This window comes from Myxine glutinosa, chromosome 1 (genome assembly GCF_964187855.1).
Source record: "Myxine glutinosa chromosome 1, kmMyxGlut1.1, whole genome shotgun sequence".
NCBI classification, from domain to species: Eukaryota; Metazoa; Chordata; class Myxini; order Myxiniformes; family Myxinidae; genus Myxine; species Myxine glutinosa.
In genome coordinates this window covers 235,482,317-235,498,544 of record NC_136261.1, presented here as the reverse complement: position 1 = coordinate 235,498,544, position 16,228 = coordinate 235,482,317, and the positions used below count along the sequence as shown (strand labels likewise).

The 16,228-nt window shown below is 41.5% G+C and overlaps 1 protein-coding gene across 1 annotated transcript in view; it reads left to right on the top strand.

The window, feature by feature from the left end:
• The window catches only part of LOC137435199 (serine/threonine-protein kinase 17A), a 68,589-nt gene that overhangs the window by 30,515 nt on the left and 21,846 nt on the right, over positions 1-16,228 (top strand). Inside the window, exons 4-5 of the mRNA XM_068128774.2 lie at positions 3,160-3,307; positions 9,302-9,428. Coding sequence (XP_067984875.2) covers positions 3,160-3,307; positions 9,302-9,428 — 275 coding nt within the window. The remainder of the gene's footprint in view (positions 1-3,159; positions 3,308-9,301; positions 9,429-16,228) is intronic.

The following is a 16,228-nucleotide window of genomic DNA, read 5'->3' as shown; positions in this document are numbered from 1 at the left end:
AATTTAGAAACGGTACCGTGTTTTGATCTTAAGTAATTATATGATCTAACGCGGGAGAGAAAAAGGCATGGGAATAATAAGACCCGGTTTGTTTTACGACTGTGTTTAGGAAATTAACACAGGAAGTGGGGTTGTATGTTTATGACTGTGACGGAAAACTACCTTCAATGAAATGGTGGTAAAATTCCTGAAACCTGCCTCTCCCCTTTTTCACCCCCACTTCCTTTTTATCCTTTTTGTGCACAAAGTAACTGATTTGACTGATTAAGGCTGTACGCAAACTTGTAATATTGGGACTTGATGCCAGGGACAGAAGACATTTGAACTTTCTATTGATGGAATGACTTGGTGGGGTATAAATTACTTGTTGCTAGTGTAAATAAAACTTTCATTGGACTTTAAATAAATGAAATGTATTCTCTGAATAGTGATTATATTGGACGATTTTCATCCATTACCTTCCCACGATGGTGTTGCCATTCTCTGTAATAAAAAAAAAAATTCAAATAAAAAGAAAATTTTATAAAATTTCCTCCATAACATGCTTATCTTTCAGGATTTGCAGGGACGATGGGAATAACTCTAGTTGCCAATTGAGGTAAAATGCTTGTGTTCATAAGCACAACTTACAAGAGGACAAACCAAATGCTCTCGGATCTGTCTTCAGCCTCAGTCTTTTGTTATTTTGTGTGTTCGTGAAAGGCAAGATTTGTGGTTTGCCATTGTCTGTGGCCCCAGCAAGCTAAGGTGGAGGCCCCATGGCTTTTGCTCCATTGTTTGTAGCCAAGGCTATCGGGAAGGCCTTGTGCTTGGGTTCATTGTGTGCTACTGCTAATTTCCTGACCAAGCATCATTTTTTGCATTTAAACCTTTCATTTATATACAGTGCATTCAGAAAGTATTCAGACCCCTTCACTTTTTTCACATTTTGTTATGTTGCAGCCTTTTGCTGAAATCGTTTAAATTCATTTTTCCCTCATCAATCTTCACTCAATACCCCATAATGACAAAGAGAAAACAGGATTTTAGAAAGTTTTGCAAATTTATTAAAAAGAAAAAACTGAAATATCACATTTACATAAGTATTCATACCCTTTGCGATGACACTTGAAATTTAGCTCAGGTGCCTCCCGTTTGTCTTGATCATCTTTGAGATGTTTCTACACCTTGATTGGAGTCCACCTGTGGTAAACTCAATTGATTGGACATGATTTGAAAAGGCACACACCTGTCTATATAAGGTCTCACAGCTGACAATGACAATGCATATCGGAGCAAAAACACGCCATGAGGTCGAAGGAACTGCATGCACAGCTCAGAGACAGGATTGTGACGAGGCACAGATCTGGGAAGCCAACAAAAAAATTCTGCTGCATTGAAGGTTCCCAAGAGCACAGTGGCTCCATAATTCTTAAATGGAAGAAGTTTGGAACAACCATGACTCTTCCTAGAGCTGGCCGCCCGGCCAAACTGAGCAATCGGGGGAGAAGGGCCATGGTAAGAGAGGTGACCAAGAACCCGATGGTCACTCTCGCTGAGCTCCAGAGATCCTGTGTGGAGATGGGAGAAACTTCCAGAAGGACAACCATCACTGCAACACTCCACCGATCTGGGCTTTATGACAGAGTGGCTAGACGGAAGCTGCTCCTCGGTGAAAGACACATGAAAGCCCGCTTGGAGTTTGCAAAAAAGCACCTAAAGGACTCACAGACTGTGAGAAACAAGATTCTGTGGTCTGATGAAACCAAGATTGAACTGTTTGGCTTCCGTCTGGCTACTCTGCCATGAAGCCCAGATCGGTGGAGTGTTGCAGTGATGGTTGTTCTTCTGGAAGTTTCTCCCATCTCCACACAGATCTCTGTCGCTCAGCCAGAGTGACCATCGGGTTCTTGGTCACCTCTCTTACCAAAGCCCTTCTCCCCCGATTCCTCAGTTTGGCCGGGCGGCCAGCTCTAGGAAGAGTCCTGGTTGTTCCAAACTTCGTCCATTTACGAATTATGGAGGCCACTGTGCTCTTGGGAACCTTCAATGCAGCAGAAAATTTTTTGTAGGCTTCCCCAGATCTGTGCCTCGATACAATCCTGTCTCTGAGCTCTGCAGGCAGTTCCTTCGACCTCATGGCTTGGTTTTTGCTCTGATATGCATTGTCAGCTGTGAGACCTTATAGACAGGTGTGTGCCTTTCCAAATCATGTCCAATCAATTGAATTTACCACAGGTGGACTCAAATCAAGGTGTAGAAACATCTCAAAGATTATCAAGAGAAATGGGAGGCACCTGAGCTAAATTTCAAGTGTCATAGCAAAGGGTCTGAATACTTATGTAAATGTGATATTTCAGTTTTTTCTTTTTAATAATTTTGCAAAACTTATAAAATCCTGTTTTCTCTTTGTCATTTTGGGGTATTGAGTGTAGATGGATGAGGGAAAAAATGAATTTAACGATTTCAGCATAAGGCTGCAACATAACAAAATGTGAAAAAAGTGAAGGGGTCTGAATACTTTCCATATATATATATATATATATATATATATATATATATATATATATATATATATATATATATATATATATATATATATATATATATATATATATATATATATATATATATATATATATATATATATATATATATATATATATATATATATATATATATATATATATATATATATATATATACATACATATATATATATATATATATATATATATATATATATATATATATATTGTATATATATATATATATACATATATATATATATGTATATATATGTATATATATATACATATATATACATATATATACATATATATATATATATATATATATATATATATATATATATATATATGTATATATATATGTATATATATATATATATATATATATATATATATATATATATACAGTATATGTATATATATATATATATATATATATGTATATATATATATATATATATATATATATATTTATATATATATATTATATATATATACACACACATACATATTCATATTCTTTTGTGGTATTATTTTTTCTTCTTATGGCAAAGGTCATAAAGGAATGAAAAGAAGCTCGTTTGTATGCTTCTTGAATAACCTGATTGTGTATTGAATCTCTGTGCCCCTCTCCATTCTGCCATTGCAGTGTGGCTGGTGGAGACATATTTGAACAGTGCGCTGCTGTCGAGGAAGATGAGGCCTTCTCGGCTACAGACATCCCTCGCCTCATCCGTCAAGTCTTGCTGGGTGTGGCGTTCCTACATGATCACACCCTTGCTCACCTTGACTTAAAAGTATGATGAGGATAGTAAAGTAGCTTGCTTGATAGCTTGCTTATCTCTGAAATGTCAGTGTTGGGATTAGACCCTAATACAGCTGAAATGCAAAATATATGATACTACTCGCAGGGACCCGTGGAAACTGTGTAATGGGTAAAATTTGACCTGAAGTTCACCCAACACAGTCCTCAAGCTCCCTCTCCCCCCCCCCCCACCCCCCCCTCCCCCTCCTAATACATCCCAAGTCTTAAAACCATCCCCACTCTGTCTCAAACCCGACCCATACTGTCTTCAAATTATCCTCCCCACTCAAAATCCTTAACTCCTAGTGCAAACCCCAAGTCCTCAATGCCACACCCCAATCCCCAAGTCTTCAACTCTCCACCCCAAACCCCAACTCCTTAACTCTCTAACCCAAACCGCAACTCCTCAACTCCCCACCCCAACTCCTTAACTCTCCACCCCAAACCCTAACTCCTCAACTCCCCACCCCAACTCCTCAACTCCACACCCCAACTCCTCAACTCCCCACCCCAACTCCTCAACTCCCCACCCCAACAACTCCCCACCCTAAGTCCTCAACTCCCCACCCTACACCCAAGTCCTCAACTCCCCACCCTACACCCCAAGTCCTCGACTCCCCACCCTACACCCCAAGTCCTCAACTCCCCCACCCTACACCCCAAGTCCTCAACTCCCCCACCCTACACCCCAAGTCCTCGACTCCCCACCCTAAACCCCAAGTCCTCGACTCCCCACCCTAAACCCCAAGTCCTCAACTCCCCACCTTAAACCCCAAGTCCTCAACTCCCCACCCCAAAACCCCAAGTCCTCAACTCCTCACCCAAAACCCCAAGGCCTCAACTCCCCACCACAAAACCCCAAGTCCTCAACTCCCCACCGCAAAACCCCAAGTCCTCAACTCCCCACCCCCAAACCCCAAGTCCTCAACTTCCCACCCCAAAACCCCAAGTCCTCAACTCCCCACCCCAAGTCCTCAACTCCCCTCCCCAAAACCTCAAGTCCTCAACTCCCCACCCCAAAATCCCAAACCCTCAACTCCCCACCCCAAAACCCCAAGTCCTCAACTCCCCACCCCAAAACCCCAAGTCCTCAACTCACCACCCCAACACCCCAAGTCATCAACTTCCCACCTCAGAGACCCCAAGTCATCAACTTCCCACCCCAAACCCCATGTCATCAATTTCCCTCTCTCAACTTTTTTTACCCCTTTGCTACAACCACACCTCTTTGAAGGGGGGAGGTGCTCTGAGTACTCCAGAGGTCCTCGTTGTTGATGTGCTCGAGAGATCAATACGTTCCCTGTGTGCAGGTCATGCCGTTTAGGCAGTCACATATGACAGAGTGGGAATTATCTTCTGAATGCTGGTGCTAATGTAAAACGACAATCACCTAAATTGCACATAATGCTGTTCCAAATACCTCCTTTGCCATTCCGTGGAGTCTACCATGGTACCAGGTCGAGCACAGTTGAATAAATGCAAATTATTTTTGCTTGGATTGGTAAACAGGGTAAAGAGCAAGGTATACAACAATAAATCCCATTGGTACTCAATCGTAATTAAATAATTAATCAACGAACACAGAATAGGCAGGCCACAAGCCTAGTTCGATGGGATGGTTTATATATTTATTTAAGCCAACAATATTTTATCTATCGTCAAATGCTTCATTTCTTTCTTTCTTTTTATTTTTTTCCCCAATTCTCCTTTATGGACCTAAATCAAACTTGCTGTTCACCTTGATTTCCAATTTATTTTCCACAAGTTTTGTTTCCTTTGATTGTTTTTATATATGCTTAATCACACAAGATTCTCCTTCCTTTAAATAACAAAAAAATGTGACCTGTAAACAACTTTAGATGGCAACTCAATAACTTTCCATAGCAACTCAAAAAAATGGAACAAGTGTATCTTCAGTAACTTCGGAGTTTTTATTTAAATATGGAAGAGGATGAATTGCTTGCATTGGATCTCTGCCTTTCTCTCTCTCCCTCCCTCTCTCCCTCCCTCTCTCTCCCCCTCTCGCTTTTTCTCTCTCTTGATATGGAAATGATTAGATTCTGGTCTGATAAATGGAATATGTCCTTTAATCATGGAAAATCTCTCTCTCTATCTCTCTGAAGTGATCGCCAAAGAACCCGCCTATCTATTTTCATTGTCATCAACTGGAAGAGGTTCTGTCTCTTGAACTAGTTGGCCTCACCATCAGTCATGACCTTTCCTGTTCCGATCACAGAGTAAACCTGGCCTCCAAAGCCATCTGTGGAATGGGCATCCTCCATCAATCCGGCTTTCCTTGGGAAAAACAAAATCAGAGCTACTCGGTCTACAATGTCTTTGTCCGAAGCTAAATGGAGTACTGCTCTCTAATTTGAGATAGCAGTCCAGCATCACATCTGTCTTTCCTGGATTCTATCTAAAACTCAAAATTATTGGAATTTCCTGTGATGAGGCTGAATCACAAATCTGTTCTCACATTTCAGGCAGGTGTTTTCATTTTTGAAATATATTTTTCTTTTTTTTCTTTTTTTAAAACTGTCTATTCTCCAACATTTTGTCCCTCCACTCTCTCATTTCTCAAACTTTCCATAGCAATTCCAGGATGCACGCATTCTTCTAAAAGCCCCCTTGTGGTTATACTTCCAAAATTCAGACTGCTGCGCACCTAAACTCTTTTATTCCTTGCTTCTCCAATCTATGTAACTACCTTCCAGAGCCTACTGTTTCACTCTTCCCTTCAGGGTTTCAAGCAAGCAGTGCACTACTATCATGTCATTCCCAACTCTGTCCCATTCTCTCTGTTACACACAGTAACCTTTCCTAACTCAACCATTTAATTTGCTAGTTTCAGTTTTCTGCCTTCCTCCATCTCCTCTTTTCTGTTCATTAATTCCCTTGATGTTTGTCCCACCGCCAGTTATAACCCTGCTCTTCCACATGATCCTTGCTCCTGTAAAAATAAAAAAAACAAGTACAGATACATTCAAAGTATACCACCCCCATGCCAAATAAATAAATATCCTCTAGCGCAGCATTTCCGGGGCGCCTTCGGCAGCTCATAGTGACTGTAGTGTATTGGGAGGGAGAGGTGTACAATAATTAATTTATTAATTGCATAAATATAATCAATAAATAATGATTGTAAAATATTTTCTTAATCAATTGGCTAATAGCATACCTAAACCACCAGTGCGTCATCTGAAGCTGTAACTTTTTGAAAAGTAATTAAATAAGCCATTAATTGAAAAGATAAAATAATTAATTGATTAATCAATAAATCAAAAATATCCTTTATAGCCACATCACTTGGTCACTATCGTGTCCAAATATTAGATTCCTAGCTCAAAAGGTGCCTGAGATATTGCCTAGATGAGAAAGAAAATAAATAAATGATTAATAATGGAAAAAAAATAAAAAATCATTAGATAATTAAATAATTAATCAATTGGCTAATATAATACCGAAAGCACCACCGTTTCATCCGCATCTGTAACTTTAAAAAAAATCAAGGCATTAATCAACTAATTAAATAATTAATCTATCAATTGATCAAGCAATAAATCAAAAATTGCCTTTACAGCCAAATCACTTGGTCATTGTCATGTCCAGATATCAACTGCCTAGCACAAAATACCGACTTCTTTCCTGGAAGTTCTAGCAGTGTCCATGTGTTTTATACCTCTCCCAACCCCACCCTCCCCCACCTTCCCATGCCTCCTCCCCCCAAGCCCTCTCCCTCCCACAGATCTCCCGATGTCCCTGTTCTCTGCTGTTGTACTTGTGTGCTTCCCTCTGTCTCCCCATCTTGTCTCCCGCTCCCTTTGCTGTATGTTTTGTGTGTCGGGTTTTTTTGTTTTTTTGTGATTGATGTTAGCTCTTGAACGAGCCTCTCTTGTATACAAAAAAAAAGGTGCTTGAGATAATGCCCAGAAGAGAAAGGAAATAAATAAGTACTTAATTAATCGATAATAATTAAGTAACTAATCAAAAAACAAAAATACCGTTTTTGCCAAAGCACTTGCTCACTCTTGTGCCCAAATTTCAGCTTCCTAGCTCAAAAGGTGCCTGGGATATTGCCCAGATGAGAGAGAAAATAAATAAATGATTAATAATGAAAATAAATAAATAATCACAAAATAATTAATCAATTGGCTAATGGAATACCGAAACAACCACCGTTTCATCCGAATCTGTAACTTTAAAAAATAAAAAAAATTAATGAAGTCATTAATCGAATAATTAAATAATTAATTGATTAATTGATTAATCAATAAATCCAAATTAGCCTTTACAACCAAATCACTTGGTCATTGTCATGTCTAAATATCAGCTTCCTAGCTCAAAAGGTGCCTGAGATAATGCCCAGAGGAGAAAGGAAATAAATAGGTACTTAATTAATCAATAATAATTAAATAACTAATCAATTATTTAATTAATCAAAAAAATACTGTTTTTGCCAAAGCACTTGCTCACTATTGCACCAAAATTTCAGCTTCCTAGCTCAAAGGATGACTGAGATATCACCTAGACAAACAAACAAACAAGAAGACATCATGCGGAGCACGGTACTTGCAAAATCCGCCCCCCACCCCCTCCCCAAGAAAAAAAATTCCATTGATACAGCAAATTATTGTCTATTTCATCAAGATTAAAATTGACAATCTTGATCAAAGCTCGGGTAAATAGGAAGAAAAGTGACGATTTTTCAGAAGAAAAATGATGATTTTGGAAGGTTGATCTTGAGTTGACCTTTGACCTCAAAAATAGTACGTTTCCCAATTTAGTGACTCAATATGCAAATGCTGTTCAATTTTCAAGTCAATCGGTTGAGAATTGATGGCTTTTTAGATGAAAATGGATTATTTTTAAAATTTGACCTTGAGTTGACCGTTTGACCTCAAAAATAGTTCATTTCCCAATTTAGTGACTCGATATACAAATGCTATTCAATTTTCCAGTCAATTGGATTTAAAATGGCGATTTTAGAAATTTGACCTCCAGATGACCTTTGACCTCAATCAATAGGATTTTCAATTGGGACGACCTATACAACTTGGTAAAGTTTCGTGATGATCGGTTTGGAATTGTGACCTATAGGCCCATGACAAACAGACAAACAAACAGACAGAACCACAAATGCAACCGACCAATGTACTTGAAAAATCTTCGATTTTGCAAGTAGCAAGAAACCGTCATGCAGAGCACGATACTTGCAAAATCCGCCCCATCCACCAAAAGGTTTCCATTGACACAGCAAATTGTCCATTTCATCAAGATTAAAATTGACTATCTTGATCAAAGCTTGGGTCAATAGGATGAAAAGTGTCAATTTTTTCAGATGAAAATTCATGATTTTGGAAGTGTGACCTGGAGTTGACCTTTGACCTTTTGACCTAAAAAAGTTGGTTTTCCAATTTAGTGACGATGTATAAATGCTGTTCAATTTTTAAGTCAATCGGATAAAAACAATTCTCGATTTTAGAAATTTGACCTCCAGATGACCTTTGACCTCAAAATCAATAGGCTTCTCGATTGTGACGACCTCTACAACTTTGTGAAGTTTTGTGACAATCGGTTTAGAATTGTGACCTGTAGGCCGGTGACAGACAGTCAGACAAACAGACAGAACCACAAACACAACCGACCAATATACTTGAAAAATCTTCGATTTTGCAAGTAACAAACGCAACTGACCAATATACTTGAAAAATCTTCGATTTTGCAAGTAACAAAAGAAACAAACGACCGGAGTGAAAACTGAGTACTCCCTTTCAGCATGCGTCATTGCCGGGCCCCCATATGACAATGATGTCATACAGTGCCTGGAGATGGCATAGGAAAGGAGCAGTGTACAAAATTTCTTTTCCCCACATTCTCATACAGCGTGTCTGATGATGTAGCTTTGTGAGTGACTGATGAAGCTGTAATGATAGTGTGAAGAAATAAATTGAAAACCAATTCCTTTTTATGATTTGTGTGTCTGCAGCCTGAGAACATCCTCTTAACACATACAAGGCCTCCTGGGGACATCCGCATCGTGGATCTCGGCCTTGCACGCTTCATCCAACCAGACCAAAGGCTTCGTGAGATGATTGGCACCCAGCAGTATGCAGGTATGACCTTCCCTGAAAAGCGGACTTGATGATTAATTTCCTGTTCATTTTATGTCCATTTGGACAAGTGTCGGTGACTGCTAACATTCTATAACAAGCAGAATATTGCTTGAAGTGCCAGCCAACCTTTAGTGTGTGATTCCACAAATGCTGAGTTGTATTCATTGTATACAATTATATGTGTGATTATTTATTTACCTTCAAATTAAATGGTGATTGTTATAATGGAGGAGTGGGAGAATGTGCACAATTCAGTAGAATTGTGGAATGCATGTTGTACACCGATGACATTAGATTTTTCCGAACGTACTTCAATATTGACCTTTTACTCGAGAAAGTCAAAAGACACAGATTCATGAAAGTTAATGTAGTTTTCGATGTATTACTCTGTGTACACAGTTGTCCCATTGGTATCGTACGCCTTTAGTAAATCGGCATTAAAATCTTCGTGATCATTACTTGTTCATTTCGTCATGCTTTCTTTGACGTCTTCATCATTAATAAAGCTGACGTCACAAAGATGATCTTTGAGTGGTCCTAAGAAAATTAAATCACAAGGTGACAAGTCTGGACTGCATGGAGAGTGATTTAGAACTTCCCAACCCATCTACACCAGAGAAGTAATGGTCACATTTGCAGTGTCAGGGGAGCATTATTTTGTGCTCGAGTGGCCGTTGTCTGCTTACTGCTCGTCTCACTTCCTTGCCTAAAACATTAATGTACTGTACTACTGTGTATTGATAATTTTCCCATGTTAAACCTTTGAGTACAGGATTTTTTTTATTTATAAAAATACCCCCGGTACGGGATTAATTTGGCATTTTGGTACGGGAATGCAACCACGTACTGACGATCTATGTATAGGTATAGTCGATGACGTGTAGTAACGTCATCCATACACAAAACTTTTTCGCGGGTTGCGGCACTGGACGTCATCTGTACTCAAAGGGTTAAAGAAATTCTACGCTAAATAAATATTTGAGGTTCCAAAATTCGATAGGGCTGAATCATTTTTCTTTTTTTTTAAATATTCGTGTTAAGTATCACAATCCTCTTCAATAAATGACCCTGCCCCCCCCCCCTTCCCACATACCTCCACCTACCCCATGCCCTCCATCCCCTGCAAGAGCACTTTTGTAATGGTTTCCCATGTTACCTTTTGATCAAATACAAGGTCCTTTGATACCCGTCTCGCTCTACTATTTGATTTACATTAGATTGAATGATTTTTTTCCGCATTTCAAATACCGACGTTGAATTTGTATTCATTTCCTGTATAGTACCAATTTCCATCAAGTTTTGAACTCTCTGCATCATTCTGATGCAAACATCTGAAAGATGTGCATCACTAAATTGTTCAGGCAGTCTCTAGTCAACTTCAACAGGTTTGCTGTTCTCCTTCACAGGGAACTGAAAGCGCATGTGACTGTTGGCCACCATTTAGGTTTTACCCTGAATATTTTGACCTGCGTTAATGCTACTTCCTGTATCACTTACAAGTTGGGTCACCCGATCAACATCGGGTTATTTAGACTTTAATAAATCATCAAGAATATTGATGTTTAAAGCTGTAGCAAAATTTAACCTGGGAGTGCATCACGGCAATGATGGGCCAAATGGCCTCATTTCCTTATTTGATGTCATATAGGATTGTGTGATGACTAACACTCAGTGTAGTCCTGTGACTACTGTGGACCCTTTGTATATGAATTTCCATTTTCCATCTTTTTTTTCTTTTTTTTCAGCTTCTCCCATTTTACTTGGGGTCACCACAATGCTTGTGGATCACCCTTCCCAATCTCCTGTCAGTCACCCATTCTTCTTCAAATCCCACATCTTTAAAATCTCTCACTGCTACATCTTTTTATCTGGTCTTAGGCTTTCCTTTTCTCCTCCTTCCTGGCAGTCCCATCTCCATCACTCAAATCACCATGTACTCTATACTGACAATCCACATATTGAGTCTTTGGCTACTGATCTTCATACCCCTATCTTCCAGTGCTTTTCTCCATTTGCCCAGATACTCAATCATATTCTCATCATCCCTAACACATAGCTCAATGTGTTACGTGCTCCTCCCCAAACCCCGGTCACGGTGTACCCCCGAGCCCTGAGAGGAGTCACGGCAGAAAGATGTGTTATTCTGTATGTCAAAGATCAATGGTGAAACCACACCAATTGTTACCAACAAACAAGTATTGTATTAAGATCACACAAGAATAACATAACAAAAAACAATAGCAAACAATTGTACAACAAATATATCATTCCTATGATGGTACCATCAGTTTCGTACAATATAACTCGCTGTGCTCCAAGTGAGCGAAAAGAACATCCCCAATGTCTCTATCCGGGCTTCAAGCCAAAGTTGATCCACACCCCAGTGATCGGCAGAACGATGTTGAATCGAGACCAGAATCCCGTTCGTTTGACAGTGACAGGCACGCTGCCAAAGATGCGTAAAGGTGCCCTCAAGGCGACTGGGAAATCACCCCTTTGGATATGGACGTTCAAGTCTCCCTTTACGGCGAACCGCAAATTTCCACTCAAAATCCACATTACACACACACACCAGCTTAACTTCTGGATGCGGTGAAATGGTTGAAGCGAGGCAAAGAGCCCAGAGTGATGCGAAATCAGGCGCGAGACAAAAACGGCCAACGGGCCTCTTCTCGAGGCGCAACTGCCCTCAAACAACGATTCTCTTCGGAGTCAACCGCAAAACCTGACACGCAGGTTGATCCGTCACAGCGATAATTCCCTCTGTCGCAGGAATTCCTTTCCCGGGAAACCCGAAGTTCACTCGTGACCCTCGTTCGCCAACGTTTGCTCAAGACCACGAAGCAGCTCGGCTTCTTGTCCGACTCACTCGCTCCGCCTCCTTTTTCCTCTTTTTCTTCTTCCTCTTCCTCTTCCTCTTCGTCCGGTTCCCGATCCGGTTTCCGGCTTCTTTTTAAAACACTAACTTTTTTTACATTTTGAAAACAGTGATCTCTATTTCACTTAAACGATAACAATAATAGTACATGCAACCAAAAATGTTTACAGTGGATGAGAACCACAACAACGGAAGTGACGAATACGTAACACTTCCCCCCCTCAGGAAAGAAAGTTTGAACATAGTAAAAACTTTCTTTGCATGCAAAAACTCTTTCAACAAACAAAAGTAAAACTCACCCCCAAATTATCAATTCACGTGAGCAACAATAATTGACATTCCCCAAAATAAAGCAACAAAACTTCCAAACAACCTACAGGAATTTCCAAAGTTAGTTCACTCTGGATAAAGCATCAGCAACGACATTGTCCCTGCCCTTTACATGCTCAATTTCCAAATTGAACTCCTGCAAAGCCAAACTCCATCTCATCAACCTCTGATTTTTATTTTTCATTTTTTGAATGAAGGTTAAGGGGTTGTGATCAGTGAATCCAAAGCAAAGCAAATCTATAGCACTTTTTGAAGGAGGCCGAGCTGAGAGCCAGGTTTCATCGTGGTTGGGTGGTGAGGCCTGGAAGTATTCACTGCATGGACGCATTTAGGAACGTGGAGTTCACGGGTTAATCCGTGTAGGAATCTTGGCTTGGCTGCTCCTGAGCACTCAGTGCTTCCAACTTTTCTCTTGATCATAAAAATCATAATCACGGTTGTAGAGTCGGGTGCTGTCGTCACGTGAGTAGCGGTCCCCATCTCGGCTACCACCGTAATAGTCATCCGGTCGAGAGTTGCCAAAACTGCGCTGCTGCTGCTGGGAGCCTCCATAGTAATCACGACTGCGGCCGCCACCAAAACTACTACTCCCACCCCGGGAGCCATAGCCACCCCTGAAACTACCTCCACGTTTTCCTCCTCTGTAGCCTCCTCGATGCCCATGGCCTGCCTTCTCTACTGTTATGGTCCGACCATCCAAATCCTTGCCATTCAAATCCTTTTCTGCATCTGTGGCATCCTTTGTGTTTTCAAATGTGACAAAGCCAAATCCTCTTGACTTTTGCGTCTCCCTGTCTTTTATCAGCAGCACTTCCAAGAGCGGTCCATATTTGCTGAAGACAGAATCCAGAACATCTTCCCTTGTGTTGAAGTTCAGTCCACCTACAAAGAGCTTGCCAACATTGCTTCCATCCCTGACTGTTTGTGCTGACATTTAGTTTCAGGGTACTTCCTCTTCTCTTCAGGGCACTTCCTACCCATAGCACGAGTCGCGGTACAGGATGGAAAGATACCCGGAATCTCCTGCTCTACCTGTGCGGGGTTATTTTCCATACTAGGCTTTTCAACAAACATCGGGTTACCAGAAACTTGACCACCGGCCAAATCATTCCCGATAACAAAAGATACTCCCTCTACAGGAAGAGTGGCTTGTAAACCTACGGTGACCGGTCCTGACACCAAATCAGACTGCAAATGGATGACATGAAGTGGAGCTTTAACATAGCCACCAACCCCCTGTAAAAGAACACTATCACCAGTTGCCGTCTTCTCTGACTGGCAAAATGCCCTCAAGCATCAAAGATTGATGTGCTCCTGTGTCCCTCAATACCCTAACAGGTCTCTGGTTAGTCAAGTCCCCATCCAGTGACACAAATCCCTCGGAAATAAAAGGTTTGTAACCCTCTTGAACAAGATCGTTCTGTGATGCCGTAACTTTGGCATGGGAACCTTCACAAGGCACTGTCCTCCAAGGACGATTTCTCGCATTGGCCAATGCATTCGGGGTTGCACTAGTTTGATTCCGCTCCTGATTTTTCCTTTTCAGGGCGTAACATTGGGACATCAAATGCCCAGGTTTCTTGCAAAAAGCGCAAGTAGGCTCGGAGGAAAAACTCGTCGTCTGCCTCGGGCCCCCCGGAAGATAAGTTTGTCTTGGAACTGCAGTCTTCTGATCCCTAAAAGTCGCGGTATCCGATTTGTCCCCATAGTCTTCTCTCGGCCGCCTCCATGAAAATTTGTTCTCCGAACCTGATTTACCATAACTCCCCTGACTAACTCTAGGCGGGAAGTTACGTTTGTGGAACCCCATCCTGTGTGTCAAGGCATAGTCATCTGCCACGGTTGCTGCCTCATACAACTCTGGTACTTTCTTTTCATCCAGATGTACTTTAATGTCCACGTGGACACACTGTTTGAATTCCTCCACCAAGATCAATTGTCGTAACAGGTTTTTTTTTTTTTTTTTTTTTTTTTTTTTTTGTTGTATACTGAATCGAGGCTCATGAAAGAGCTAACATTTACTTCACAAACAAATCAACCAGACAAACAAAATACCCAAAAAGAGGGAGCGGAAGACAAGATGGGGAGAGAAGGGGAAGCACACAAACACAACATCCGAGAGCAGGGAGATGTGTGGAAGGGAGAGGGCCCGGGGGGAGGAGGCATGGGAAAGGGGGGGGGGGGGGGGGAGGGAGAAGTATAAAACACAAGGACACCAAGGACTTCCTGGACAGAAGTTGGTATTTCAAAAAAGTGGAATTGGGGTGAAATTAGCGGGGGCAGAAAAGATCAAGGTTTTGGATGGGGGAAGATAAGAGATGGTGGTGAACAGCTGTTTTAAAGACTTAGAGGGTGGAGTGAGATTGAAGAGAGTGAGGGAGTTTGTTCCAGAGGCGGGAGAAAAGAGGAATGAAGGAGTGAAGGTGAGCAGAGAGTCTTGATTTTGGCAGTTTAACCATAAGAGGGTTGCAGGCAGATCTTGTGTGACCTGTAGGAATATTTGTGGGACAGAGCCCAGAGAGAGCTGGGGGGGCAAGGCCAGAGAGGAGTCGGGAGAAGACGGAAAGACCACCAACCTGCCTGCGGTGAGTGAGTGAGAGGCCCTTGGAGTTAGCTTCATCGCGGGAGATTCCAATGATTCTGAATGCTTTGGTTTCAACAGCGTGAAGGCGAGCTAGGTGTGAGGCAGGAGCACCAGCCCAGAGGGGAGAGCAGTATTCCATTGAGCTGCGGATGAAAGCCTTGTATGTGGTGGGGAGCTCAGGTGTGCCAAGGAAAGACTTCGCACGACGGAGGATGCCCAGTCGGCCACTGGCTTTGGAGGCCAGATTTGAAATGTGGTTTTCCCAGGAAAGATCCTGGCAGATAGTGAGACCCAAAAGCTTGAGTGACAGAACTTCTTGGAGAAAATTATTCAGAAAGTGGATGGGAGGGTTGTCCAGTCGGTCTTTTCTGAGAGACATCGTAAGAGTGTGAGATTTGTCAGGATTGAAAGACATGTTCCACTTGTTTGCCCAGTCTGTGATTTTGTCAAGGTCTGCAGAGAGTGAGGAGGCTGCAGACTGCCGATCTGAGGGATGAAGAATGGAGCGACAGAGAGTAGAGTCGTCAGCAAAGAGATAGAGAGGATTTTCAAGAGAGTCAGAGAGATCATTGATGAAGACCAGAAAAAGCACAGGGCCCAGAACACTGCCTTGGGGCTGCCAGAACACTGCCTTGGGTCTTGAGGTTGAAGTCTTTCCCAATCTCCTTCGAGTCACTCCACCAATCAAACATGGTTTCCTTCATTCTGGCAAACTCCACATGGGTCTCACTCTCCCTCTTCCTGGCATTTCTGAATTTTTGTCGGTAAGCTTCAGGGACCAATTCATAGGCTTTGAGAATGGCTTTCTTCACTTTCTCATAACCTGCACATTGGTCAATCGGTAAAGCCGAATAGATGTCTTGAGCTTTACCCACCAAAACACTTTGCACTAACATAGTCCAGGACGCCACAGGCCATTTTAGCATTTGAGCCACCTTCTCAGAATGTAAAAAGAACTTGGCTACCTCCTTTTCATTGAAGGGTGGAACCAGCCTCACTTGCCTACCA